Source organism: Vombatus ursinus, unplaced genomic scaffold (genome assembly GCF_900497805.2).
Source record: "Vombatus ursinus unplaced genomic scaffold, bare-nosed wombat genome assembly UNPS02014768.1, whole genome shotgun sequence".
Classification (NCBI taxonomy): Eukaryota; Metazoa; Chordata; class Mammalia; order Diprotodontia; family Vombatidae; genus Vombatus; species Vombatus ursinus.
In genome coordinates this window covers 19,186,543-19,213,410 of record NW_020954546.1, presented here as the reverse complement: position 1 = coordinate 19,213,410, position 26,868 = coordinate 19,186,543, and the positions used below count along the sequence as shown (strand labels likewise).

Here is a 26,868-nt window from a genome sequence, read left to right as displayed (position 1 = left end):
GTAGTGGATTAGAGAGCTGCTCTTGGAACCAGGAAGATCTGGGTTCAAGTTCCCCCTCAGACACTCACTGACCGTGTGACCCTGGGCCAGTCACTTAATCTCTTGTGTCTTCTACCCAACTCCCTAAGTCTGAGCTGTGGAGAAAGTGCCGACCTGCATTGTTAAAGTGAGTCTCCTCCCCTGGGGAGTTCCCTACACCAGTGAAATCCCAGGTCCCTGTTCCTACCTTGGCAGCTAGACTGTATAGGAGGCAGTTCTTTGGCTCTTGGAGCTTCAGAAACAGGTCACCAGCCCCAGGATTAAATATCTTGAGTCTGGTAGATAGCGCTTAGTAGCAGTTTTGTGAAGGAACATTTGGTAAATAATAATAATAATAATAATAATGATAACAATGGCATGTTAACAAAGTGCTTTACAAATATTATCTCACATGATCTTCACAGAATCCCTGAGAGGTAGGTGCTCTTGTGGTCCACAGATGAGGAAACTGAGGCAGACAGGTAAAATGACTCGCCCAGGGTCACACAGCTAGTACTGTCTGAGGTCCCATTTCTTCCTGACTCCAGGTCTAGTGCTCTGTTCAGTGCTACTTAGCGATTTCACTTCTAACGAGTTGTTTAACTTTAAATTCTGGGCCTCTCAGCAACATTTGGCCCAGAGGGGGCTTCCCTTCACTTTATCACCACCTGGTGTCAGTCATCATCACCTTAGGCACTCTGGGGCAGTTGTGCAGTAGAGGCTGCCTGGGTGGTCGTCACGCCTTTGCCTCAGCCTTTATCCCTGCGGTCCTCCCCAAGTGGTCACCCCTTCTCTTCTCTGACACTGCCACCCCCCTGGTGCAGACTTTTGTCACCTTGAGCCTAGATTATTGTGGGAGCCTCTGACATTCGAAGCCCTTCATAACCTAGCCCCCTCCCACCTTTCTAATCTTCTTACACTTTCTATTCCCAGGCATACTCTTCAATCCAGGGGCACTGGCCTCCTGGCTGTTCCACGGAAAAGACACTCCCTCAGGTATCAAGGTGGTGAACTAAATAGAATGATGGACTGTAGTCAGGAAGACTTGGAGGGCAAGTCTTTTTCTCAGATACTTACCTCTGTTTGCCTCAGTTTTCTCATCTGTAAAATGGGGATACCAATAGCACCTACCTCCCAGGGTTGTTATGAGGATCAAATGAACTAGTAATTGTAAAGTGCTTAACATGGTGCCTGGCCCATAGTAGGTGCTATATAAGTGTTCGTGATTTTCATTATCTCAGAGCTCTGGGCATTTCCTCTGCCTTTCTCCCATGCCAGGAGTATTCTTTGTTCTCAGCTCTGTCTACTGACTTCCTTGGCTTCCCTGAAGCCTCAGTTACAATCCCAGTCTTTTTTTAAAATTTAATTTTAATTTTAATTTTTTTTCAGCATTTTTAAAATTTATTTTTAGTTTTCAACATTCACTTCCACAAGATTTTGAGTTCCAAATTTTCTCCCCATCTCGTCCCTCCCTCCACCCCAAGATGGCATGCATTCTGAATACCCCTTTCTCTAATCTGCCCTCCCTTCTATCTCACCCTCCCTTCTCTTATCCCCTTCCCCTTCTATTTTCCTGTAGGGCAGGATAGATTTCTATACCCTATTTCCTGTTTTAATCCCAGTCTTTTATAGGAAGCCTTCCCAGCCCCAATTAGTTCTAGTGCCTTCCCTCTGCTAATTATTTCCCACTTACCCTGTATAGAGCTTGTGTGTATACATTTGACTACATGTTGTCTGCCTCATTAGATTGTAAGCTCCTTTTGCTTTTTTTTTTTGTATCTCAGCGTTTAGTACAGTGCCTGGCCACAGAGTAGGTCCTTCACACATGTTTATTGATTGATCTTCAAGCTAAATGGAGTCTTGTTTCTATTGCAGTATGGTGACTACGACCCCAACTTTCACAAACCAGGCTTCCTAGCCCAGGATGAACTGTTACCCAAAAGAGTGAGTATCTAGAAGATTTCTTGCATTTCTCACGCCTTTGAATTCTTCCCACTTTGAGGGTAAGAGATACCAAGAGACATTCCTAAGGAGAGGAGGAGATTAAAAAGAAACAGCTTTTTCCTGAATTCTGCTGACCTCCGTGCTCTCCTTCCAATCCTTCAAAGCCCCTTGAAATTCCCACTTCCTCTGTGAAGCTTTTCCCACCTGCTCCAGCCAATACTGATTTCTCTCCCTTCTGACTTTTAAGAGGACTCATTTTCTGACCTCTGTGTTTCGTCATTCAATGGTATTTAATTTTGTACTTTAGTACGGAGGTTCTCAACATGGGGTTCATGTACCCTCAAGAGTCTGTGGATAGATTTCAGGGCCTGAGAACTTGTAACATTAAACATTTTGATAACTTCATTTCAGCAAAGTCATTTTCTTTTGTAATCATATGTATTTATTTTATGGACTTAAAAACATGATTCTGTCGGGGCAGGTAGGTGGCATAGTGGATAGAGCTCCAGCCTTGGAGTCAGGAGGATCTGAGTTCAAATTTGGTCTCAGACACTTGATGCTTACTAGTTGTGTGACCATGGGCAAATCACTTAACCCCAGTTGCCTCACCAAAAAAACCAAAAAACAAACAAAAACATGATTCTGAGAAGGGGTCTCTGGGCTTCACCAGAATGCCCAAAGATTCCATGATACAAAAAAGTTAAGAACCTCTGCTTTAGCATATATTATTCTCTTTTTAAAATCTTTTTAAAATTTTTTATTAACTTACTTTGATTTATCAACAATCACTTCCATAAACTTTTGAGCTTTCAATTTTTCTCCTACCCTCCCCACCCCATATATTGTTCTATATTTGCTACTTGGTCTAGTTTTTTTTTTTTTATTTAATAGTATTTTATTTTTTCCAGTTACACGTAAAGACAATTTTCAATAAATCCTGAGGGCTTGGGGCTTTAAAGCCCAGTTGCTCACAAGCCCATGCCCAGTTGCTCACAAGCCCATACCCAGTGGCCCAGTGGCTGTCAATTAGCCTTCAGAGTTAATTAGCTTTTCCAAAGGGGATATTCTCCGAGGTGGTAATGCAGTTGGTACAAAACAAGTCTTCCCAAGAGTCTGGAACGCCATCTCCCACAAGGATGTACCGCGTCCAGGGGAATGTGGGTTCAGGCTTTGAGGCCTTCTGTGGCCAAGCGGTGACTGGTAGCCCTTGGTCCTGGAAGTCCCTTCTCCCTTTGTGGAGTGTTCTCTGCCAGGCCCTGCAAGGCAGAGGCTTTCTTTAGTAGGTCTAGTTTTGACTGTCAGGGTGTTTTTCAGCTCCCAATGCAGATGCCGTCAGCGGCCACTGTTGGCTTTGGGGACACTGTCACTGATGCTGGTGAGAAGTCCGAGTCTTCTGAACTTTTAAGGTTCACTGGGTCATCCCTTGGTCAGTGTGGCAGGGGAGTGGAACGCTCCCTCTGGGCTCTATCTCTTCCTCCTTCCCCCTGGTATAGATGCAAAGATCAAAGGCCTCTCAAGGTGCTCCCAAGCCAGGAAGCTCCCAAAGCAGTGGGTGGAATAATTGCTTCAGAACCGGCTTGCTATATGATATATAGACCCAGAGGTGTGCTTGATTCTTTCTTCCAGTCCCAATACATTTCTTTTTGATTGGACTTCATTAAATGACTCAGAAGCATTTCCCTCTTCCCAAATTGATTAAAGACTTATGCATACCTTGTTTATGCCTTTGATTGATTGATCAGTTCATCATGAGAAGTATGGACCTTCCGTGTTTAATTGGGGTGGGGTGGACCACAGTCTTACACTCTCCTTCCAGCTTTTTGCCATCCTCAGTCAAGCAGCTGGAGTGCTTTTGGCAAGGTGTGCATCAGGAAGGACATTGACAAGCAGCACACGTCCAGGAGGGCACCTGGGTTGGCACAAGGATCAGTCAGAGGAACCGAGGACATTTAGTCTGGAAAAGAGACTTTGTTGGGCCTCCTAGCTGTCTTCAGACGTTTGAAGAGGTGTCAAGTGGAAACGGCAGAGGCAGGTTCTGCTGAGGCCTCGGGGCAGAAGGAGGAGGGGGGGCACTTTGGGGAAGTGGACTGAGGCTCACGGCTGACGCTGCAGACCCTCAGAACTGTCTTCAAGTGAAACTGTGAAGGCCTTGTCACTGGAGGCCTTTGTTCAGAGGCTCGATAATGACTTGTGTGGGACGCTGGCCAGGAGGGCTCTCCATACGTTTCCTCCGAGGGCTCTTCCAGCCTTAGCATTGTGTGGCTCCAGGCTGCATGCTTTGCACCAAGGATGGCGTGGTTGCCGTGTCACACAGAGGTACTAGGCCCTGAGGAGTGAAAGATGTGAATGGCAGACAAAGCAGCGCGCCTTGTTTGGGTTTTGTGTGTGTGTCACTGCTGGCTGACACGGAGGCCGGAGGTCATCCTTTTGTTCATTATTGGTGAATCTCGTTGGCAGGTTTCTGTAAGTGGGGAAATCCTCTCCCCAGCAGACACCAAGTGCGTTGGTGGGCAAGTGTGGCCCAGACTTATGTATAGACTGCAGTGTACTTAATATTCCTATACTTGCTTTAATATATAATACCTGTTTTTTTCTTTGCCTTATTGTTCAATAAATGATTATCTAATCATCTGCTAAAAGTGTTATTATGGTAAACAGCTGATTTTGTGTAAATATGAGCACATCAGTAGAAATTCGAGAGCTGAAGGGGTGAAAGGGGGAATATATTCTTCCGTAACAGGGTTACCTCTAGGTATTTGAGCGAGTGGCAGTGTGGTTCTTCCCTGCAAACTCCGACCTGTTAGTGGGAGTGCAGGCTGGAGCGAGTAAGCCAGCCTAGAGTATCCATATAGCCTGGTAGGGACGTGTGAGCTGCCGGAGTGGGTGACCACCCCTTACCCCCTCCTCTGTTACATTTAGTAAGAACCCAGCAGGGAATAAGATATTTTTTTTTTTAAACCTCTTAGGACTGTTGTGAGGGCCAAAAGAAAAAACGTCCTCTGTGAGAGACAAATGCTAGCTCTTATTATGAATGAACTATCCTGCAATGGAAATTACTCAGAGCAGTTGCTGTTGGGGCTGAGTAGAATAAGGATGATGAGGAGGGTGATGAGGCTGAGAACGAAGATGATGATGATGAAGAGGAGGAGGAAGATGGTGATGAAGAGGATAATTATGTGGAGGAGGAGGAATGGGAGAAAGAGGAGGATGAGGATGAGGGTAATTATAAGGAGGAGGGTGATAATAATATCTTCATCTTTAGTTAGCAATGGAAGAAGCTTTTCTTCTTCTTCTTTTTTTTTTTTGGTGAGGCAATTGGGGTTAAGTGACTTGCCCAGAGTCACACAGCTAGGATTTGAACTCAGGTCCTCTTGACTTTAGGGCCCGTGCTCTATCCACTGAAGCTTTTCCTTCTCAGAAGTCTCAGTTCTTCTTTTTCCTGGCAGGTCCTCAAGCAGTATCAGATGACAGTCCACATGTGGGAAGAAAAGATAACCGCCTGGTATGCAGAGCACAGGGGGATTGCCAGGTAGGGAAATACAACACACTTTAGAAGACCGTGGGCATAATGCTGGACTGTTTGAAGCTGCTGAAGTCCAGGCAAGGCACTACCATTAATTAAGCACCTGTGGTGTTCCAGGCCCTGTGAACACTATTCCTGGATTGGTTGCCAGGTTTACAAAATGTAATTATTCTGGATCCTCACTAAAATACTGTCATCAGGGTTGTTTTTTTTTTTTTTTTTTTTTAGGCAGTTGGGGTTAAGTGACTTGCCCAAGGTCACACAGCTAGTAAGTGTCAAGTGTTTGGTCTGAGGTCGGATTTGAACTCAGGTCCTCCTGACTTCAAGGCCAGTGCTGTATCCACTGAGCCACCTAGCTGCCCCCATCAGGGTTTTTAAGAGCCCTGAGAGGACCCCTTCTTCGTGAGAGAACATATATAAGGTGATTTGCATGTATAAATGCTAGCTGTTGCTATTATTATTTATTGTATATTATTATTAATGATAAGTGACATGATGCTTAGCAGAGAGAGGTTTGCTTGTGGCTTCCTTTTTGGTCCTACAATAGTATTGTGAGGTTAGAACTACAGGCATCTGTAGGATTCACCAGGAGTGAAACTCAGAGAGTCACTTGCTCATTGTCAAACACTAGTGTTGGGAGGGCTAAGAAGAGCCCAGGTCTCTTTTCATTTTGAGTCCAGGACTCTCAACCACCCTGCTCAGGCTCGGGACCCCCTTAGCTCCTGCCACATCTCGTGTCATCGCACCTAGTGTTTTATCGAGGATTCCTTGTGTTGAGAATGCTCAGGGAAGATGATAGCATCTTCTTAGCTGGGCAGAGAAGGAGGAAGACAGAATTTCACCTTCTTCTGGAGGGTCAGCATAGTTGGAGGTGACTCATGTTTACATTGGTCCCCGGGGCTTACCTTCCCTCGACTGACAGACCTCCTGAGTGACTCATTCCAAGAGCAAGTATTGGTGTGCTCAGAAAGACTAGCAGCATGGGCATTTAACAAAACCCGTATGCTCTCTGGTGTGATGCCTCCCATGCCCCATGACCAAAGCAAAAAGGACAAGATCTCCCTGCTCACAATTTTAGGAATTAGAATGTAATATCCGAATTAAATCATAATCTGTATAACATTTTAAGTTTTATAATCTGTATTACATAAGCTCACTTGAGCCATAAGTAGGTAATTCAAGTATTATTATCCCCATTTTATAGATGAGAAAACTGAGAGGCAGAAGGTAAAGGAACTTGCCCAGTTATTCACTCAGCTAGTACGTGTAAGTGGCAGGATTTTCCTGATTTTGAGTCTAGCTCTCTATCTACTACATCATGTCACCTCTCTGTTCTTGGGAAGCGCTCGTGGTACCTGAGAAAGAGTATTTATAGGGTAAAGTTAAGGGACAAGGATTCCAAATCTCCATCATGGGAGAAAGCCGTGGGGTGGGGAGGAGGTGTGGGGGTAGGCGGTGGGTTGGGAAATAAAAGTTTTCCTAGTGAAGCTGGCTGTGTTACCCTTGTTCAGTCACACTCTCTCCTGAATAAACCTGTGTAAGGTGTGGCTGGGGGAACGTCCCAAGGAGGAGAGCCAGCCCGTGTACACGCACCTCCTGTACCGGTGTGTCTGCTCTGTTTCTTACTGGCGCTAAGAGCCGCATGGAAGGATTTAGTGAAAACTTGCAGAATTTGCTGGATGTTGGAAAAGGATCTGGGAGAGAATGTTGGAGGGGTTTAGAGGAGGTGGCTCTTTCTCCTGGAGGTGGGGAATGCTTCCTCCTGAGGACTGGAGAAACAAATTCATCAGAAATTATTGTCAATTGTCAATTATTTTAGTTAAGATTTATTCATTCTCACTCATTCTTCCGTCCAGCCATCTGTCTGTTTATCCATCCATCCATCCATCCATCCATCTGTTCAGTCATTCAACTAGTCTTTATTGTATGCTTGCTCTGTGTCCAGGACTGTGCTAGAAATTGGGAGAGGTACCAAAGAAATGTAAGACATTTTCCTTGTCCTTTATGGGTCTAGTTAGGAAAACCAGACACATCTATACGAAACCATCAAATAGCAAATTGTATTAATATTACTGATATTTCTCTTCTGTGGTTTCTGAAATGGAGCAACATGCTGTCCTTGTGAATCCTTCCTTGAGAAGAGGGTTCTTTTGTTACTGATGGGATTCAGCCTCCTTGAGTATTTATACAAAGCAGGGATTTGTTGTGCCTTTTCTCTAGAGTCGATGAATCAACCAGCATTTATTGAATACTATAGAAAAAGTATTTTGCCAGTCTCTCTTCTGGCAGAGACATGGGAAGCTGCCTGGCTGATGCTGGGGAAAGTAGGCTGGACCTGAAGTGAGGAGAGATAGAATTGGAATCCTCAGCTTGGTGCTTATCAGCTATATGACCCTGACCATGTAATTTACTTTTCCAGATCTCAATTGGTAATTAAAACGGGAGTAACAATGCTTGTGCTAACTATCCTTCCTTTTCCTCTCAGATTTATAGGATCATAGATTTAGAGATGGAAGCAACATTGAAGGGCACTTAGTCCACAGTACTCTTTTTACGAATGAGGAAACTGAGGCACCAGAAGGCTAAATGACTTGCCAGTGGTCACCACAGCTAGTATTTAAGGTGGGATGTGAACCCAGGTTTCTGGACTCCAAGCCCAGTGCTCCAAGGAAGACACTTTGTAAACCTTATGTTGATATAGTGTTGTAGCTTTTGAGCAGGAAGGGACTTCAGCAGTCAGAGTCTAACTCCCTTGTTTTACAGATGAGGAAATTGAGGCCTACCCAGAAACTGAGTGACTTGCCTGGGATCACAGAGAAGTAGGAAGTGGTAGAGACAGGGTTTGAAACCAAATTCCCTGACTCCAAGCCCAGAGCTCCTTGCTGCTCTTCAGAAATAAGATACTAGATTCCCTTTATCTGTAATTATGGCAGACAAAAGATGTAACAACAAGTTGTATTTACTTTTTTTAAAACACCACTCAGACTAATTAGAAACTGACTGAATTAAAAATATGACTAAATTGAGGTAGTATAAAAGGGTAGGTTTTTGAAATAAGATGATAGAAGTAATATCTTCCTATCTTAGATTTTTCCTGAACTTTGTATTTGTTTCCCAGGGATGAAGCTGAGATGAACTATCTGAAAATTGCCCAAGATTTGGCGATGTATGGTGTCAATTACTTCTCCATTGAAGTGAGTAAAATTTGCTCTTAAATAGGTCAGGCCATTATCTTCAGTTTCCAGCCATTTCATAAAAGCTGTTTTTTTTTCAGGGTTGTTTTGGGATTGCCAGTGAAACACATTTGGAGGTGTTTTCCAGATTACTGTCCCTTTTTCGTTTACAGACCCTTTTCCATGCTATAGAATGTCAGCTGCCCTGAGAACACATTAGATAACCAAGTTTCAGGTCTTGGGATCCCTGAAACTCTCAGCCTGAATAAGTTGACTAGAGTAATTTTCTATAAAAGCTATAAAGATCTGGTCTATATTATACTTTCTAACCCTGAATCCAGAAAAAAAAAACAAAAAACTAGCTGGAGAAGAGACTTGTATTCATGGAAATCCATTTAAGGGTCTTATCTGAGACTTTATTAATGGTGTAGGGCATATGACACTAGCCACTGTTGTAACCTGAGTTAGTAACTGAAAGAAAATTGTATAAACATGAATAGAGGCAGAGACCCAGGACTAGTGTGGGACTTTCTTTGAAGGAATTTTCTTAGTTTAGTTAAGACTTTCAGTTTTTCTCTGAAAGTCCTCCTCCTTAACACAGCATCAAGGTGGTCCTGCATTCCCAAAGCCTGTGCCATAGGTCTGCAAGCTCTGGCAAGTTCGGCTGAATTGGGAAGGCTCTGAAGAGGAGTCCAGTGATTAGCTAATTATGGCTGCCATCCAAGGTCCTGCCTAATGAAATGCAGAGAGGCTCATTACAGGAAAGCTGCCTGCCAGGGAAGCGGCTTCTTCACTAGCAGCCACTTTGACCGAGGAGTTTTTAGTCATCACTGTTGGCTGGAGTGTGCCACCAGTGAGGCCACAGAGAATTCATGGGGTACAAGATTTCATTTTGTTTGTGGGGAGGAAAGTTAGTGAAAGGATGCTTTATTCTTCATGCCTACCTTGACTGATCCCCATCTCCCCACTAAGCTGCTCCAGGAGTGGGGAACCTGTGGCCTTGAGGCCACATGTGGCCTTCTAGGTCTTCGGGTGCAGCCTTTTAACTGATTCCAAGTTTTAAAGAGCAAATCCTTTTTAGTAAGGGGATTTGTTCTGTGAGGTTTGGATTCAGTCAAAGGCCCACACTTGAGGATCTGTTTCAGTTTCTTCATCTGTAAAATGGGGAAAAAATCCTACCTTCTAGGGTTATTGAGAAGAAAATATTTGTAAAAACTGGCTTTTTGTAATATTTGTATTACAAATTTGTATTACAAAAAAATTGTAAAAATGTTGGCTATTATTATTATCATATATGATTATATATTATTATTATTATCATTGTTATAAATTATTAATGATCACTCAGTTGGTGATCATTCTTCTTTTAGTCTAAATTGGGTCTGGTTTGGATTGTGTGAGTAGAGTTGCTGTACATAACCATGATGAAGTCGCTAAATAGTCTGAAATGACTTTATTATAATTTAATTCAGTTCAATCCCACAAGCACTTATTACCTCCTTACTATGTGCCAGCCACTGTGTTGGGCAGCACTGGAGATCCAAAGACAAAAATGAAAACAGTCCCTGCCCTCAAGGAGCTTACATTCTACTGGAGGTAAATGACAGGTACACAGATGAGTACACACAGAGATGAGAACAAAGTGAACCTAGGCTTCTCTGAAGACTTCGATGCTGGTGACTACCCCATTCTCCTCTTTCTTGAGTGTTCATGCTTCTGCTCTCTCTTGGTTTTCCTTCTTGTATGACTAAGCCTTCTCAGTCTCCTTTGCAGGGTCATCCTCTGTGTTTGCCTCTTTTGTGTAGGGATGCTGTAGCACTTTTTGGATCTGCCTTCCTCTCTCCACGTTCTCTTTCATTTATTTCATCAGCCCCTGTGGGTCTCTCTGAAAGTTACTCCCAGGTCTACCTATTCAGATCTCATCTCTCTCCTGATCTCTAGTTCCACATCATTGACCACCTCTGGATCTTGCCAACTGGATGTCTCATAGACGTCTCATGCTCTACACGTCCAAAACAGAATTCAATGTTTCTCCCTAAACCCACTCCTCTTCCTGACTTCCCTATTGAGGGTTCACCATTCTCAGGGATGTAGGTTTGTAGCCTCGGAATCATCCTTCATTCTTCTCTCGTTCCCAGTTCCAATCGTTCGTCAAATCTTGTTGATTCTACCTCCACAATAGGTCTCATGTCTGTCCTCTTTCCCCCTCTTACTTGACTATCACCCTAATTCAGACTATCATCCCCTCTCAAGTGGACTCATCACAACAGCATGCTAATTGGTTATCTTTCCTCTCTAATCCACCCTCCACATGGCCCCCACCAGGATGTTCCTCAAGCATAGGCCCTTACCTGCTCAAGAAACTCCAGGGCCTCATCAGTGCCTTGAGGTGAAGATACAAGTTCCTCTTTTTGTCATGAAAGCCCTGTATAATCTGCCCTTAGGATGTCTTTCCTGGATGGACTTGGTAGGACTTTCCCTCACGCACTGGACACTCCCAGCAAACTGGCATCCGACATGTTCCCTTCACACCAGTGATGTCAAACACATATAGAAGTGGGGCCATAAATCTGGACATGAGGATCTCTGCTGGCTGCTGATAGACCTAGCTTTAAAATATAGTATTATTTATGTTTGATTCTATTTTTATTTGTTTTCATATGTCCCAATTACCTTTCAATCTGGTTTGGGTGTGTGTTGGACATCCCTGATTGACCACACACTCCATCTCCTGCCTACATGTCTTTAACTCACTTTCTTCTCTTTGTTGGGTTCAACTCAAAGACCACCTCCTAACAGAGTAGTTGTTGTTAGTGTTCCCCCTGAAATTACTTTGTCATTAGTTTGTGTATAGTTTGCATTTTCTTATACTTCTGCACACATTAATTCCTCTCAGCAGAATGTAAACTCCTTGAGGTCAGGAGACTTTTTGGTTTTTATCTTAATATCCTTAGAGTCTAGCCTTGTGCCTGGTATATAGTAGGTGCTTAATAAATGCTTGTTGAATGGAAAGGAACTGAAAGATTCCTTGTAGGAGTTGACTCAAGGCTCAAAAGCCTTGAATAAAGCTGAGGACTACTACTGCTACTACCACTACTACCACCACCACCACCACCACCACCACCACTACTATTCTACTACTACTACTACTACTACTATTACTAAGACTACTATTAATGCTACTATTACTACTACTACTGCTACCATTATTACTACTACTATTACTACTGTTACTACTACTACCACTACCACCACCACCACTACTACTACTACTACTATTACTACTGCTATTACTAAGACTACTATTAATGCTACTATTACTACTACTACTGCTACCATTATTACTACCACTAGTACTACCATCACTACCACTATTGCTACCACCACCACCACCACCATCACTACTACCATCACTACTATCACTACCACTACTGTTACTGCTGCTACTACAACCATCATTATTACCACTACTTCCACTAGTACCACCTTGTGTTGACATAGTACATTGTGTCTTTCAGATTCTTTCAGGTGTGGTATTTTGATTAATCCTTCTAAACACACTGTGAGGTAGGGAGACTGGGCAGATAGGATTATGATCATTTAAGGAAGGAGATACGGGTCTTCAGAAAGCTTAAATGACTCCTCCAAGGTCACCCAGAACAGGGCTGGAGCCCAGGTCTTGTGACTCCTTATTCAGTGCCCTCCTTGCTTTGCCCAGGACTTCTTTTCTTTGGATGTGGCGGTTCAATGGCCTGGCCTCATGTCTCTTGCTCCGGAGGAGACACCAGCCCCAAGGGATGGCCTCTGCCCACACTGGCATTCAGGGTTATTCCACGTCGCTCCAGGGTCTCAGGGAGAGATGGGAACATTAACCGGTGTTTGTTAAGGGAACATTCGCCTTGAATGAAAGGATGTGTTATTAACCCAGAAATGTTTCAGTCGAGCTGAACCTTCACAATGCTTCTCCTTGTCTAACAGACCGTGCTTTGAAGTTGTTCAGCCTTTTGATTTCAGGGATCAGTAACAGTTTGGCTCCTGATTCTCTGGCTTGTGAACCTGTTAACATTTTCCCTGGCATCCGCCCCTACAGTTATGTCTGACATGCCAGGGCAGCTCCAGTATACCAGTAGGCTGGCTCACTTCCTACCCAGTTTTAGTCTCGGCGGGTACTGCTTCAGGGCGCCAGCATGCGAGCTGTTTTGTTCTCCTTGGAGCTTCATATAGAAGAAGGGAGAGATCAGGGGCACATGCAGAGTTTTAGAAACCTCACCTTCTGCTGTAGGAATATCGTTGTTGAATGCATGCAAGTAAGTCAACAATCATTTATTTAGCACCTGCTGTGTGCCAGGCGGGAAGCTAGGTGGCGCAGTGGACAGAGGGCCAGGCCTGGAGTCAAGAAGTCTCAGCTTCCCGAGTTCAAATCTGGCCTCAGACAGTTAGTAGTTATGTGACCTTGGGCAAATCACTTAACCCTGTTTGCCCTCAGTTTCCTCATCTGTCAAATGAGATGGAGGAGGAAACAGCAAAGCACTCCAGTATCTTTGCCAAGAAAACCCCCAGTGGGGTCACGAAGAGTCAGACATGACTGAAAAATGACTGAACGAGAATGACAACAGTGTGCCAGGCACTGGGTTAAGCTCTGGGGATACAAAGACAGACTAAAACGATCCCTGCCCTCAAGAAGTTCGCTTCTAATGGGAGAGACAACATGTAAAAATGATGTACTTACAAGAGATATACAGGGTAAATTGGAAGTAATATCAGAATCAACAAGTCCATAATCAGTTATTAAGCACCTACTAAGTGCCAGGCATTGTGCTAAAGCCTGGAGGTACAGAAAAAGGCCAAAAAACTCCCTCCCACCACATTATTTTTAAAAAATTTAAATGTTTATTTTAAATTTCAAGTTCTCTCCCTCCTTCCGCTCCCTCCTCCATCCATTGAGAAAGCAAGAGATAATGATATCGATTATACATAGGAAGTCATGCAAAACATATTTCTACTTTAGCCGTGTTATAAAAAAAGAAAGCTAAATAAGGAAAAATAATATGCTTCAGTCTGCACTGAGAGTTCATCACTTGTCTCTCTGGGGGTAGATGGCATTTTTCATCATGGGTCCTTTGGCATTGTCTTGATCAGAGTAGCTAAGTGTTTCACAGGTGACCATACTTACAATATTGCTGTTACTGTGCACAATGTTCTTCTCACTTCACTTTACATCAGTTCGTGTAAGCCTTCCCAGGTTTTTCTGAAACCATCTTGCTTGTTATTTCTTATAGCACAGTAGTACTCCATTACAATCATATACCACAATTTGTTCGGCCATTCCCCAATTCATGGGCATCCCTTCAATTTTCTATTCTTTTCCACCACAAAAAGAGCTGCTATAAATATTTTTGTACAAATAGGTCCTTTTCCAGTTTCTTTGATTTCTTTGGGGCGCAGACGTTGGAGTGATATTGCTGGCTCAAAGGTTGGCACAGTATTATAACCCTTTGGCTATAAAAATTCCAAATTATTGTCCAGAGTGGTTGGACCAGTTCACAGCTCCACCAGCAATGCATCGCTGTCACTTTAGTCAATCCCATAGGCGTGAGGTGCTGTCAAAGAGCTTACATTCTGACGGGGAAGGGACCATACAAACTGCCATCTACAGACAAGATGGATGCTGGGTAAATCAGAAGTCACTCTAATGTTTGATTTCTTTACTTTAGCAGATTGTCTTTTTAACCCTTTCGCTCTGCATTTGGTTGTTTTGCAGCAAAATAAAAGCCACACAGATCTCTTGCTTGGTGTAGATGCTAAAGGGATCCATGTCTACAGCATAAATAATCGGTTCTCTCCAAATAAATCTTTTGAATGGAGCGCAATCAGAAACATTTCCTACAGTGAGAAGGAGGTGAGTGGGGAAGGCTGGACCTTTCATGCTTTGTGACAGTGTGGCAGCCTGTTTGGGCCCTGGGAGGAGAGAAAATTAGTCATTCTTATTTAGAGGGGCATGCAAAAAAAAAAAAAAAAGGGAGGGAAAATAACCTAAGGAAAGACATGGAGCTTCCGAAGGGACCCCAGCCTCTGCTGCCCCATCTCTGAGACAAGATTGATGATCACACTCTGCTTGTGCTGCCAGCTTGGCAAGTTGTAAGCCTTTCTTTGACATGTTTCCCATCAGAAGGCTTGAATGGAGATTTGGTAACAGGAGGCAGATTTACAAAGACCCACTTGGCTTCATGAGTCAGAACTAGGGGTTAGGAGCCAAGGGCACTGATCACAGTGAACAGAGGAAGTGGAGACTGTGTTCTTTAAGCTCGAACATTGCATGGCAGGAGGGAAATGGCCTGAGGGAAAACCTGCTCAAAGCTGGGAGCCAAGTTCCCTAGATCCGAGGGGTGGACTGGGGCCTGTCCCAGCAGGCTCAAGAGAGCAAGTGGTTACATTTTCAGACACGGCAAATCAGGGCTTGGTTGGTGTTTGGTGATTGTCTGGACTGAAGGAGGTAATGGAGAAAATGTGTCCCATGTACCCCCAAGCTGGTTGTTAAACATTCACCAGCACACCATTGCATATATCTCGCCAATTGCTAGGAAATTCCCTTATGGTGGGGCTCTCGGGTCAGCTTGCTGTTTCTGAATCTCCCCACTGTCTCTGCATTAATCTCAATTCTCAACCTAACCAAATGAAGCGTGGAAAACCAAATGTGGAACTGCACTTCCCAGCGCCACACGCTGTAGTAGCCCCCAGTATTTGGGGAATGAGTGAATGAACTTCTCAGACCAGATATGGCTGAATTCCATCTTTTGTGTCTCTTCTGCTTATATTCACTTCCTCCTCTGGTTCTGGCTGTGAGCCTACTGGGTTGTTTGTGTGGCTAAAATCAGATGACGCTAGTGAGTGGGAACATGGTGTTGCTCCCCACAATGTGGAGTTCGTGTCAACACTTTTGGCTCCTGATGCGAGGTGCACCTAGGCCATACCCTCGGTAGCTGATGTGGAAGGGCACCCACCAGGCCAGATGTGCCTGGTAACTCTCTTGTCATGGGGCCATGAGCCTCCGCCACCCCTCCTCTTGGAGTCCCCTGGTCGGTATTGTCCCACAGAGAGCTCCAACATTCTGAGGACCTCTTCAGCTTCTTATTGACCATGTTTTCCTCTCTCCACCAGTTAACAATTAAACCTCTTGACAAAAAGGCAGAAGTTTTCAAGTTCTTTTCCTCACAGCTGAAGGTGAATAAGTTGGTAAGCAGTTTCCCCATTTAAATCTTCTGTCAGTTACCCCATTTAGAAAAGAAAAAAACCCAACAAGCTGATGGGGTGAAGGAGGTCTGTTATTGATGTAGTTCGAGGAATGTTCTTTGTAGCAGTAGGGCGAGAAGAAGACATGGAAGGTGTAAGCACAGGCAAAGAAGAAACAAAATCCCTCTTTCATAATGGTGTGCTTAGAGAGCCCTAAGAGTCAACAAAACAAATCAATTCAGTCCAAGGACCAAACCCTTCTGTCCAGATTCTAGGCTGCAAATGGAATCCTGCCTCTCTCCCCTGGTTTAACCATGGTTTCTCTGTCTGTGAAAAGATAAACAATAATTTTTTGCTTATAGGGCTTAGGGACATGGAGTTTAAAAAGCACTGGAGACCTTCAGGAGCAGTAGCTTGTTGGGGCATCATGTTTAAACCAGCCTGTTCCCAAACTGCGAGATCAATTCAGCAACATTCATGGTTGCCCCAGCACAGTTTTAACAAGATGTTGTGCCACTGAGTGCTGACGCACGTGCCTGTCATCATTGCTAGCAGAGAGGCTGAGGATGGTAGCTTGTTTGAGCTTAGGGGTTCTGAGCCATACTAGGGCTAACGCTGAGTGGGGGTACCACTAAGTGTGATGCCAGTGTGGTGAGCCTCCAGGAGAAAGGGGCCACCAGGCTGCCTACCCGCGCAAGGAGGGATGAACCAGCCCAGGTCAGAACTGGGCGGGTTGAACCTTGCTAATTAGCAGTAGGACCAACCTGGTTGCTGACCTTCCAGCCTAGGTCAGATGGGGAGATCTAGTGTCTGGGGGGAAAAAAAGAGAAAGAAAGAAAAGTAATTGTATCCATGATGACCTTGAAAAGCTTTGGGCTGGTTGTGCCTTGGGCACGGCAGCAATGTATGAAGTATTAAGTTGTGATGGAGGTCTTAGGTGGGAGAGCATGAGGCTGAAAAGGTGGAGGGCAGAAGAGAATGAAGGAAGAAATAGATGTCTGGGGGAGAACACAGCTGGTCACCTTCCCACTGACCACATAGGGAGTGAGTTGGAGCAGAAGCCTGTGAGTGCAAGGGATGTTGTCCGGTGTTGGATTATGAGATAATGGGAAATGGCCAACTGGCTACAGTTTCTTCCTATGGATTTCAGAACATTCTTTTAGGAAATATTTAAGTGCCTACTTTGGCCAGGCAAGGGATACAGAGACAAAAAGTGAAAGAATTTCCGCCCTCAATGAGCTAACAGTCTGTTGGGGGAAAATGCTGTGAACAATGAGAAGTAAGTAGAAAATAGAGACTAATTTCCAGGGGTGGGGATGGGGAGGCATTTGCAATAGGAGGAGGAGGTAGAATCAGTGTAGGAGCTGCTCCTTGAGGTGAGCCTTGACTGAAGCCGGTTTCAGACTAGGTGGCCTTTGTGGGTGCAGGGACAGGGGAGGGTAGGGGGTGGGGTCCTCTAGGGCCTCTTTCAGCTCTAGATTTATGGTCCCAGGTTCATCTGAGTCTGATTCCACGAGGCAGAGGTAAGGAGGGACTATGTCTAGGCATGGGATATAGCCTGGGCAAAGTCATGGAAATGGGAGATGAAATGGGGATGGGGCATAGCAAGTAGACCAGTGTGGCCGGTATGGAGAGCGCCCAAAGGAGAGTGACGGGCAGTGGGTTTAGAGAGGCCGAAGGGTTGTCAAGGGCGAAGGACCCGTGCTTTCAGAATACCAGCATGGCAGCTAGGTGGAGGAGGAGCTGAAGAGGCAGGGGATCAATTGGGCTGCTGCTGAACGGTCCAGGTGGAGTGGAGAACACTTGCAAACCAGTGAATCAGTGGAACCTCTTGTTTTGGTAGATCCTTCAGTTGTGTGTTGGAAATCATGACCTATTCATGAAGAGGAGAAGAGCAGACTCCATTGAGATTCAGCAAATGAAAGCTCAAGCCAAGGAAGAGAAAGCTCGGAAGAAAGTGGGTTGCGTTTTTCATGGTTAGAAGTGTGGGTTTCAGGGGCAGCTAAGTGGCGCAGTAGATGAAGCACTGGCCCTGAAGTCAGGAGGACCTGAGTTCAAATCTGGCCTCAGACCAAACACTTAACACACTCACTAGCTATGTGACCCTGGGCAAGTCACTTAACCCCAATTGCCAAAAAAAAAAAAAAAAAAAAAGTGTGGGTTTCACCTCTGATGGCTGCTCCTCTAGAGGTTACCTTGGGGAGATGGGATGAGTCTTTTCACGAGATTATCCCTGAAATGTTAACTCTTTCCATCTCCAGAAACGTGTCTAACCTGCAGCTCACCCTGACCCTCACCCTATCACCTGTCATTGCTCAATAAGACTTGAAGTGGCCTTTGGCCAAAAGAAATGGCCTGAGAACATCGGGGCTACAGTGTGACCGAAGGGTTGGCGGAGTTTGAGTGAGGATGCCCATGTGGCGAGTTTCCCAAATGCTGTCTCAGGCTTTCAGCTCTCAGGGTAGGAAGTGTGTTCTTTTCCCATCCTGTCTGCTGATTTCATCACTGTTCAAAATGTACCCATCAGGTTCTTAATTGTAGGCACACACATGTGCAGTCATGGCAGACAGCTTACAAAATCCACCAAGCCCAAACAGAGTTGCTTTTTTTTCCCCCAAGGTGAGCTCTAATTCAGTTTTCTTTTTTCAGACTAGTTCCATTCCAGGAATAAAGGTGTGGGGAGATAGACGTGGACATGAATCTGAAGATGGCACATCTCCCTTCATTTCTTTTCCAGATGGAGCATCAGAGGTTGGCCAGGGAGAAGCAGCTTAGAGAAGAGGCCGAGAGAGCCAAAGATGAACTGGAAAGGCGGCTGTTTCAGCTGGAAGCCGAGGCCCGACAAGCCAGTGAGGCCTTAGTGAGTATTCCTGTGAAGCATGTGTGTTGCCAGGTCATTCTTTCCCATCATTTTATAGGAAATTCAACACTGAGGGGCCTCAACTTGTCTGGCTTTGAAAGTTACCTGCCCATGGTTGAGAAAGCCTGCCTGGTTCAGCCTTCCCCTGTGATCTGCCATGTTGTTGTTGCTTTATCCTTTGGCCTGAGCCCTTCCGGGTGGTGAGGCCAGTGCAATGCTTCCCCAGCTCCACTCCAAAGAGACAGCGGAGCTGCTGGCCGAGAAGGCGCAGATTGCTGAGGAGGAAGCCAAGCTGCTTGCCCAGAATGCCGCGGAGGCTGAGCAGGAGCGCCAGCGGCTGGAGATCACGGCCCTGAAAACCAAGGAAGAGAAACGTCTGATGGAGCAGAAAGTGAGGGAAGCAGAAAGGATCGCTGCCAGACTGGTCAAGGAATCAGATCTGAGGTGAGGGAGATGGGCCATGTAGGAAGCTGAAAGTCTGCCTTTCATTCAGGGAAACGTTCTCTTGGCCCAGCTGGGATTTGATTTCTGGCCGAGGTGGGGGCGGCCTCAGCCCCGGGGCCTAACATCACAGTCACTGACATTTTTTATAGCGTGTGAAAGTTTCAAAGCACATTCTACATGTGCTCTCATTTCATCGTCTTGACAGCACTGGGTAGTCGGTGTCACTAACTCTGTTTGGCAGATGAAGACACTGGGGCCCAGGAAGTCTCAGAGACTTGCCTGTGGTCACACATCGGCAAGTGTCCGAGGCAGGATTCGGATTCAGTTTCCTCTCACTCCATGTCCAGAAGGCTTTCCCATATAGCACACTAAGAGCCACAGGAGGTAGGTATAGAAGCACAAGAACTCCTTCTACAGGGCTTTTTGGCTGGCTCGGATACACTACACTAGCCAGAAAGTGCCTGTTTCAACTCATCTTGGCCTTAGAAAGTTGGCCAAATTAATATTTGCAAAAAGTTTTGTAACGTACTGATAAAAACCACATAGCATATGTTCTGGGGCTCACCCTCCTGGCTCCCACAAGCTCCAGAAGGTTGGGTTGCCAGAGTGTGGCCACTTCTGGGTTCTAGGGGTCAGCCTGAGAGCTTGGCAGGGATGGGGGCGGTGGCAGTGGTTTTCTGCTACTATAGCTCATGAGCCCCCATTGGTGTACTACCATCATGGATTATCCATTGATAGAAAATAGCCAGCCAAACTTAATTATCTTTTTAGAAATGGGTATTTACTAAAGTAATAAAGGAAGAAGAATTTGTACAAATTATTTACTCAAACAAGGGGCATGTTCTCCCACAGGTACATGTGGAGTCCAGGTGAAAGAACATGTGTGACTAAGGGGTTAAAAATCATAGCTCCTGGAAGTCCTTTCTGTCCAATTTCTGGGGACCTCATGAAGATCCCCTTATGCGTGGTATAGTTATCTGCTAGGCCTGAGGGTCAGGGCTCTTGTAGAGTCTTGCTGCCTGTACCCAGTGGGTTTAATTTATCCTCAATTTCTGATGGAGACACTGCCATAAACTACTGCTGTTCTGGGGCTGCTGCTGGGATGATGGTGCAAGGTCCACCTCTTCCACACCATTTGGGGTTTGCAACATCTTCCTCTGGTCAAGGTGGGGAGAGCCAGAGGCTCTTCTTGCCCTCTCGGGGATTTCCTCTCAGAGACCTGACTGGGCTACTCTTTACTATACTGTGGTCTGCTGCTTGAATGTCTGGGTTCTTAACTGGATTGCAATTCTGTGAATTATCCATAGGGTATGACTGAAGATCTCTTCAGCCAATTCCAGAATACTTTGCATGTAGCTTCCTCCATACTTCCTGTGTCTCATCCGGTGACTTTGATGCCTTCCAGATTAAGGACTTTTCACGCCCAGTGAAAAACCAAGCCTTTGGTTGACTGATTTACCGGGGGTCCTGATCAGGCATTTAATTTAAGTGGAGTGAGGTGCTTGATTGACTCAAAAGAGTGGCACTAATGTTACCGTTCTCCTCTTGGGAAGACAGCGCTTGGGTTTTCAGGAAGGGGCTGAGCAGTCCCCCTTCTGGCCAATGGCATTATTGGAGGGCTGTCTGTTTAGCATTATAGGTATAGCTTTTGGTTGAAGGGACTGAGGGAGCCTCTTGTGTGTATAATGCTGACTGATGTAAAGATTAAAATCATGGTCTTGGTCACAGTCTAACTGGCTAGGACAACCCCTGTTGTTACTCAGTATGGCATTGTGGAAAGCGTGGATTTATGGATTTGCAGTTAGAAGATCTGGGTCCAAATCCTGGATCTGCCACTTACTACCACCTACTTGACATTGGGTAAGTTGTTTCACATCTCGGGGCCTCAGTTTCCTAGTATGTCAAGTGTGTTTGTGGGTCTGTATGACCTTTGAAGTTCCTTGTTGCACTAAAGTTCTATGATTTTTATTAACTGTCATGGCTAGTATATTTTCATTTGAAATATTGATATAATTTAGTATTTTAATATGATTTTATAAAATTTTAAAGACGAGTTCATTAAAATATTGGTATTTTCAGAAAGGTTCAGTGGTCTACAACTGATTAGAAGAGACAGGATGGGTCTGTTAGATCTTTGGGTGAGCACAGTCCTGGGGAATGGATGAGGGTGGGATAATTAGAGACTGAAGGGCCCCCTGAGGATGAAGGAGGGAGGCCTTGGGAAGTCAGGGATGCATTTACTTTGTTTGGAGACAGTCCTGTAAGTGTGAATGGGGGGCTCAGATGCCTCCTGCCTTCTGACTGGCAGCCTTTATGGGATGGAAGCATGGCCTCTTTCCATAGCGCACACAGAGCTCTAAAGTGCAAAGACTGGGTCATGTCCATTGCTTCACCTGCGGGATCTTTTGTCTAACAGAACCAAGGAAACTGAATACCTGAAACAAGACCTGAGTGAGGCCAGAGAAGCCGAGCGCCGAGCAAAGCAGCGGCTCCTGGACGTCACCCAAGTCTCGCACTCTGTATGTTGACTCATCGGCCCTTTACTGAGATGGTGGGGAGCAGTGTATGATGAGAGGCTGAAAACACAAGGGAATGCCATATCATACAAATGAGAAAGAAAATGTCAGTTAATCGATAAAATTTATTACTTGTCCACTATGTGCCAGGCACTGTGCTAAGTGCTGGGATACAAAAAGAGGCAAAAGACAATCCCTGCCCTCAAGGAGCTTACAATTTAATGGGGCAGACAGCATGCAAACAAACACATACAAAGCAAGCTGTATGCAGGCTCAGTAGGAAATAATGAAAAGAAGGAAGGTCCTGGAATTAAGAGGGGCTGGGGAAGGCTTCATCACCTCAAACAGTCGTTTCACAAATTTGCCTGGTACTTAGAAATAACAGGTGTTGGGTGCCCTTAATGATGTGTCATTTATTCATTTAGCTTGCATTCGAGACACTTCTCTGCACATCGTCCCAAGCACTCTGGGCAAAGTCAAAGATGCCGTTTTTGTCCTTAAGGAGCTCATTCTGTTGACACACTTTAAAACACCATTTTATTCTCCCTGGGAAACTTGAGTCTCCACTCTCCGCATTCTCATTTCACAAAGGAGGAGAGTGCTGGCTGGTGGATCGCAGCCCAGTTTGAGATTCTAGGCTCAGTGAATTTCCCCAGTTCTGCCAGTGATTCATGCTAGGATCTTAGGAAAATCACTAAATATCTCCATGCCTTATTGAAGCTCTTTCTAAGCAGTGAAATGATGTTTCTAAAGCAGCTGATGTGTTCAGACTGAAAGCTCTAAGGGCATAAAACTCCTCTGATGGCGGAAAAGTAGAGCTCTTTTTCTTCTTTTCTAGCACACAAACAGGTATCCTCAACCTTCCCCTGTTGTGTGTGGAGACCTTGGAGTTGAAAAAGGATGTACAAAGTTTGATTTAAGGGATGTCGACCTGAAGAGACTGTCCTTGGAGATAGAAAGGGAGAGGTAGGTACTGCCTCCGAGCATCCAAGTTAGCAAATACGTGTGTGTGTGTGTGTGTGTGTGTGTATTTCTGGGTGTTTGACATATACACATATAAACTTATACGCGTACAAACAATACACGTGTTTTATACACACACACACACACATGCACACACATACACATGTATGTGTATAACACACATATGTTTATATAAAATGAGATGCTACCTGAACTTTCAAGGAGCTTTGTAGATTTTGGCAGAATAGATTCCCAATCTCCAAGACCTACCCATTGACCCTCGTGTTCAACCTCTAGGTTTGTATATCTTGATTCTGTGATTGGATGACCTGTTTCTCTTTGTGTTTGTGTAAGGCAGCAGAGTGGAGAAGAGTGGAGGATCTGAAACCATTCCCCCTGACATTTAACCTTCATTCTTTAGGATGAGAGAGAGTTCAGATGTCAGTGTCAGTTGGCATATATATTTGAATAACAAAGTTCTAGTTACTGAACTGTGGTACCTGTTTTGCTTTGTTCTAGAAGTGTCTGATAAAATCTAAAAATGAGAGCTCTTCCACAGGAGCTCTGTAGGGAGCTCACTAAATCATGATAAATCTTATTTGTTGTTTAGTCATTTCAGTGGTGTCCTACTCTTTGTGACCTATTTGGGGTTTTCTTGGCAAAGATCCTGTAGTGGTTTGCCATTTCCTTCTCTGGCTCATTTTACAGATGAGGAAACTGAGGCAGACAGGGTGAAGTGACTTGCCTAAGGTCACACAGCTAATAAGTGTCTGAGGCCAGAATTGAACTCAGGTCTTCCTGACTCCAGGCCTGGTGCTCTATCCACTGAACTACTTAGCTGCCCTGGTAGGCAATCTAGGTGTTGTCCAAGGAGAGAATGGGAATTATTCTGGGAAATACAGACTTCGAGAAGCTTTGTGATCAGCATCACTGTTGTGAAGGACTTCTTCCCTTGTTTCTTCTGACATAGTCAGTGCCCTTGAGAATGGCTTCCTCAGTTGAGTGAAGTGAAGGCCTGGAAACTCACCAGAGGAGTGCAAAATTCACATCGGCAAGTTATCACTGTAGAAAACTTTGGTCAGTCGATCCCCAAGCATTTATTATATGGCTGCTGTATGCCAGGCTCTGGGTTAAGTGCTGGAGATTCAGAGACAAAAAGGAAGAGAGTCATTGTCTTCAAGGGGCATCTGTTCTGATGGAAGACACATCACATAGAAGAACACAGAGGGTCATAGATTCAGAGCTCAAAGTGACCCCGGGCCATCCAGTCTGACCCCTGCATTTCACAGGTGAAGAATTGAGGTTGAGGTTAAGTGGTTCGCCTAGAATTACATAGCTAGTAAGTGTTGGAGGCCTTCAGGCCCAATACTCTGTCTACTGTGCCCTGCTGATCCTTGGTAGTTGTGGAAAATAGTGCTTCCTAGGTGTTGGGAGGGGAGGATCTGGAAAGACTTCATGGATAGGTGGCTCCCGAGCTGTGTTTTGAAGGAAAATGGGGATGCCAAGAGGTGGAAGGGAGGAGGGAGAGCGCCCAGGCATCCCGGACGGCCTGAGTCAAGGTGCTGAAGTGGCAGAAAGAGTGCCCTGGGAGCAGAACAGCAAATCTGCCAGTGGGGCTGGATTTCTGCATGCAAGGAAAGTGATTAACTAGAAGTCAACTGGACAGGTAAGAAGGTGGCCACATTGTGAAGAGATTTAAATGTCAATCAGAGGAATTTGTACTTGATTCAGGAAGCAATGGGGACCCACTGGAGAGGGTAACATGATCAGGCTTGTGCTTTAGGACAATCCCTTTGGTAGCCTGTGGAGAATGGATTTTAATGGGGAGAGAAACGAAGCAGGGAAACCGAGGAGGAGTCCGTGGCAATGGTCTAGGCCAGAGGTGATGAGGGGCTAAGTGAGGGTGGTGAATGTGGAAGTGGAGAGAAAGAGGCAGGTGTGAGACTTTGTGGGGGGAGTGGGAGTGAGGAGTTGAGGAAGGAGCTGCCAGGATGGTAGTACCCTCAGCAGAAATAGGGGATGGTTGGAAGACGGGCAGGTTTGGGGGTGGGGGAGGTGTTATAGGCTGGGCATGATCTAGTGCTTCAGGTTTTGAATTGGAACATTCACGTGCCACCCTAACAGCACAGGGGGTGATGAGGCTGTGGCATGTGAAGGGGCCTGAAGCGGGACACAGAACTAGTCCAGGTGAGGGCAGCTTCCCTGACTGCACTGGCTGTGCTGCCTGCCACTCGCCCCGATGAAAGGCCGCTCCTGCCTCCTTGGGGCCGCAGGGAATCTGCAGCAACAGAGGGCAGTTGGTACTGCCTTTTAAGTAATAATTAGCCTAGTCTCCATGGTAGATACTTCTCCTGCCCCCGGGGGAAAGGCAATGAGCTCTGTTTTGGACGTGAGTTTGAGACGCTTACAGGACACCCAGTTAAAAATGTCCAATAGGCAGTTTGTGTTGTGGGACTGAAACTCAGGAGAGATTGGGTCTGAATATATAGATTCAATTCAATAAACATTCAATTCAGTTAGCATTTATTAAGCTCCTACCATGTGCCAGGCGCTGTCCTAAGCACTGAAATACAAAAAGAGGCAAAAGACAGTCCCTGCCCTCCAAGGAGCTTGCAGTTTAATAGCGGAAACAACATGCAAACAAACACATACAAAACAAGCTATATGCAGGATAAGTAGGAAATAATGAAAAGAAGGAAGGCCCTGGAATTAAGAGGGGCTGGAAAAGGCTTCCTGTAGAAGGTGGGATTTTAGTTGAGACATAAAGGAAGCCAGGGAGGTCAGTAGGCAGCAGAGGAGGGAGCGTGTTCCTGGCATGAGGGACAGCCAGATAAAATGGGAGTCATCTCCTTAGAGATGATAATTGGGAGTTGATGTGGATATCAGATGAGCATAGAGAGAAAAGAGAAAGACCTCAAGACAACCTGGGTCCACTCACAGTTAACGGGTGGGACGTGGATGATGAATCAGCCAAGGAGAGTGAGACAAGTCAGTCAAGAGGTGGGACAGGGAGAGGAGATGTTATAACAGTGCAGAGAGGAGTGAGGATACCGGAGGAGGGCGATCACCAGGATCCGGTGCTGCAGAAGGGTTAAGGAAGTCTGAGGCCTGAGAAAGAGGCCTTAGATTTGGCAGTTCATCCAGAGACCACTGGTAGTTTAGGAGAGGGCAGTTTGAGTTTAGTGATGAGAGCAGAAACCAGAGAGCTGGGGATTAGCAAGAGAGGAGAGGAGGAATAGGCACAGAATCAAGGAGTTTGGCACGGAAAGGAAGTACGTTTTGTCTATAGCAAACTCACACAAAATAAACATTAATACAAACAAAAACAATCCATACACTTGGGTGTGATTCATTAATCTGAATCCAGATGCCATAGCCAGAAATCATCATTTACGAATTAGCGCAAGCTCCAAATTCTAATGTCACTTGTGAAATAACATCATTAAAAATGTAATCTAAGTCTCATTTATCTGTTTAGTTGATTAGGAGTGACCTGATGATTGATCTCGTGGGTGGTCAGTGAGAATGACTGTTGGGTCATCTGCCCTTCCTTCTGTGTTTTTCAGGTTAGATTATTTGGAGAAGAGTAAAAATTTTGAAGATCGATTAAAACAACTTAAGTCTGAAATACATGCCCTGAAACTTGAGGAAAAACAAAAGGGGTCAATCTCTCAATGGAATGAAGTCTTTGGATCACTAGACCTTACCTTAAGAAAGGTATGCAAGGAGAAGCAGACCAATAATGCGCTATACAAAAAGTGGTTGATTAAGGAAGGTATGGCTCTGCTGCCTCAGCCCAGTCGTGACTCGCCCCCTCTCCTTATCCCCAGCAACCTCTCCTTTTCTTATTTCGGACCTTCTCTTTTTCTCTTCTGTCTTCCTTTCCCTTGGTTTCCCCTGCAGCCTGTTCCAAGTAGCTTCTTTGAGTTCTGACTTGTGTAAGGACCTTTCCTTTCTTAGGAAGATTAGTGACTGTTCCATAATTTATAGTTTAGGGAGTTACTGGGTATCCTGTAAGCATCTCAAACTCATGTCCAAAGTAAGAAATTAAGAGGTTAAGTCTCCTTCTTCCCAGGGACACACAGTCCATATGTGTCAAGAGACAGGACTTGAAACCAGGTCTAGGAAGACTTGGGAAATATTTTAAAACTTTAAAAATCCCGCAGGATGTTACAGGGAAATCTTATTACTGGATGA

General features: G+C 45.1%; 1 protein-coding gene across 9 annotated transcripts in view; it reads left to right on the top strand.

The window, feature by feature from the left end:
- The window catches only part of LOC114042837 (merlin-like), a 68,200-nt gene that overhangs the window by 24,771 nt on the left and 16,561 nt on the right, over nt 1-26,868 (top strand). For 5 of the 9 annotated variants that reach the window (XM_027861576.1, XM_027861574.1, XM_027861575.1 and 2 more), the window contains exons 6-17: nt 952-1,014; nt 1,894-1,962; nt 5,409-5,491; nt 8,604-8,679; nt 14,420-14,557; nt 15,817-15,891; nt 17,732-17,845; nt 18,626-18,748; nt 18,975-19,192; nt 21,609-21,711; nt 22,547-22,674; nt 26,238-26,388. In XM_027861576.1, the coding sequence (XP_027717377.1) occupies nt 952-1,014; nt 1,894-1,962; nt 5,409-5,491; nt 8,604-8,679; nt 14,420-14,557; nt 15,817-15,891; nt 17,732-17,845; nt 18,626-18,748; nt 18,975-19,192; nt 21,609-21,711; nt 22,547-22,674; nt 26,238-26,388 (1,341 nt within the window). The remainder of the gene's footprint in view (nt 1-951; nt 1,015-1,893; nt 1,963-5,408; nt 5,492-8,603; nt 8,680-14,419; nt 14,558-15,816; nt 15,892-17,731; nt 17,846-18,625; nt 18,749-18,974; nt 19,193-21,608; nt 21,712-22,546; nt 22,675-26,237; nt 26,389-26,868) is intronic. The other 4 variants (XM_027861578.1, XM_027861579.1, XM_027861582.1 and 1 more) reach the window with 4 other exon arrangements.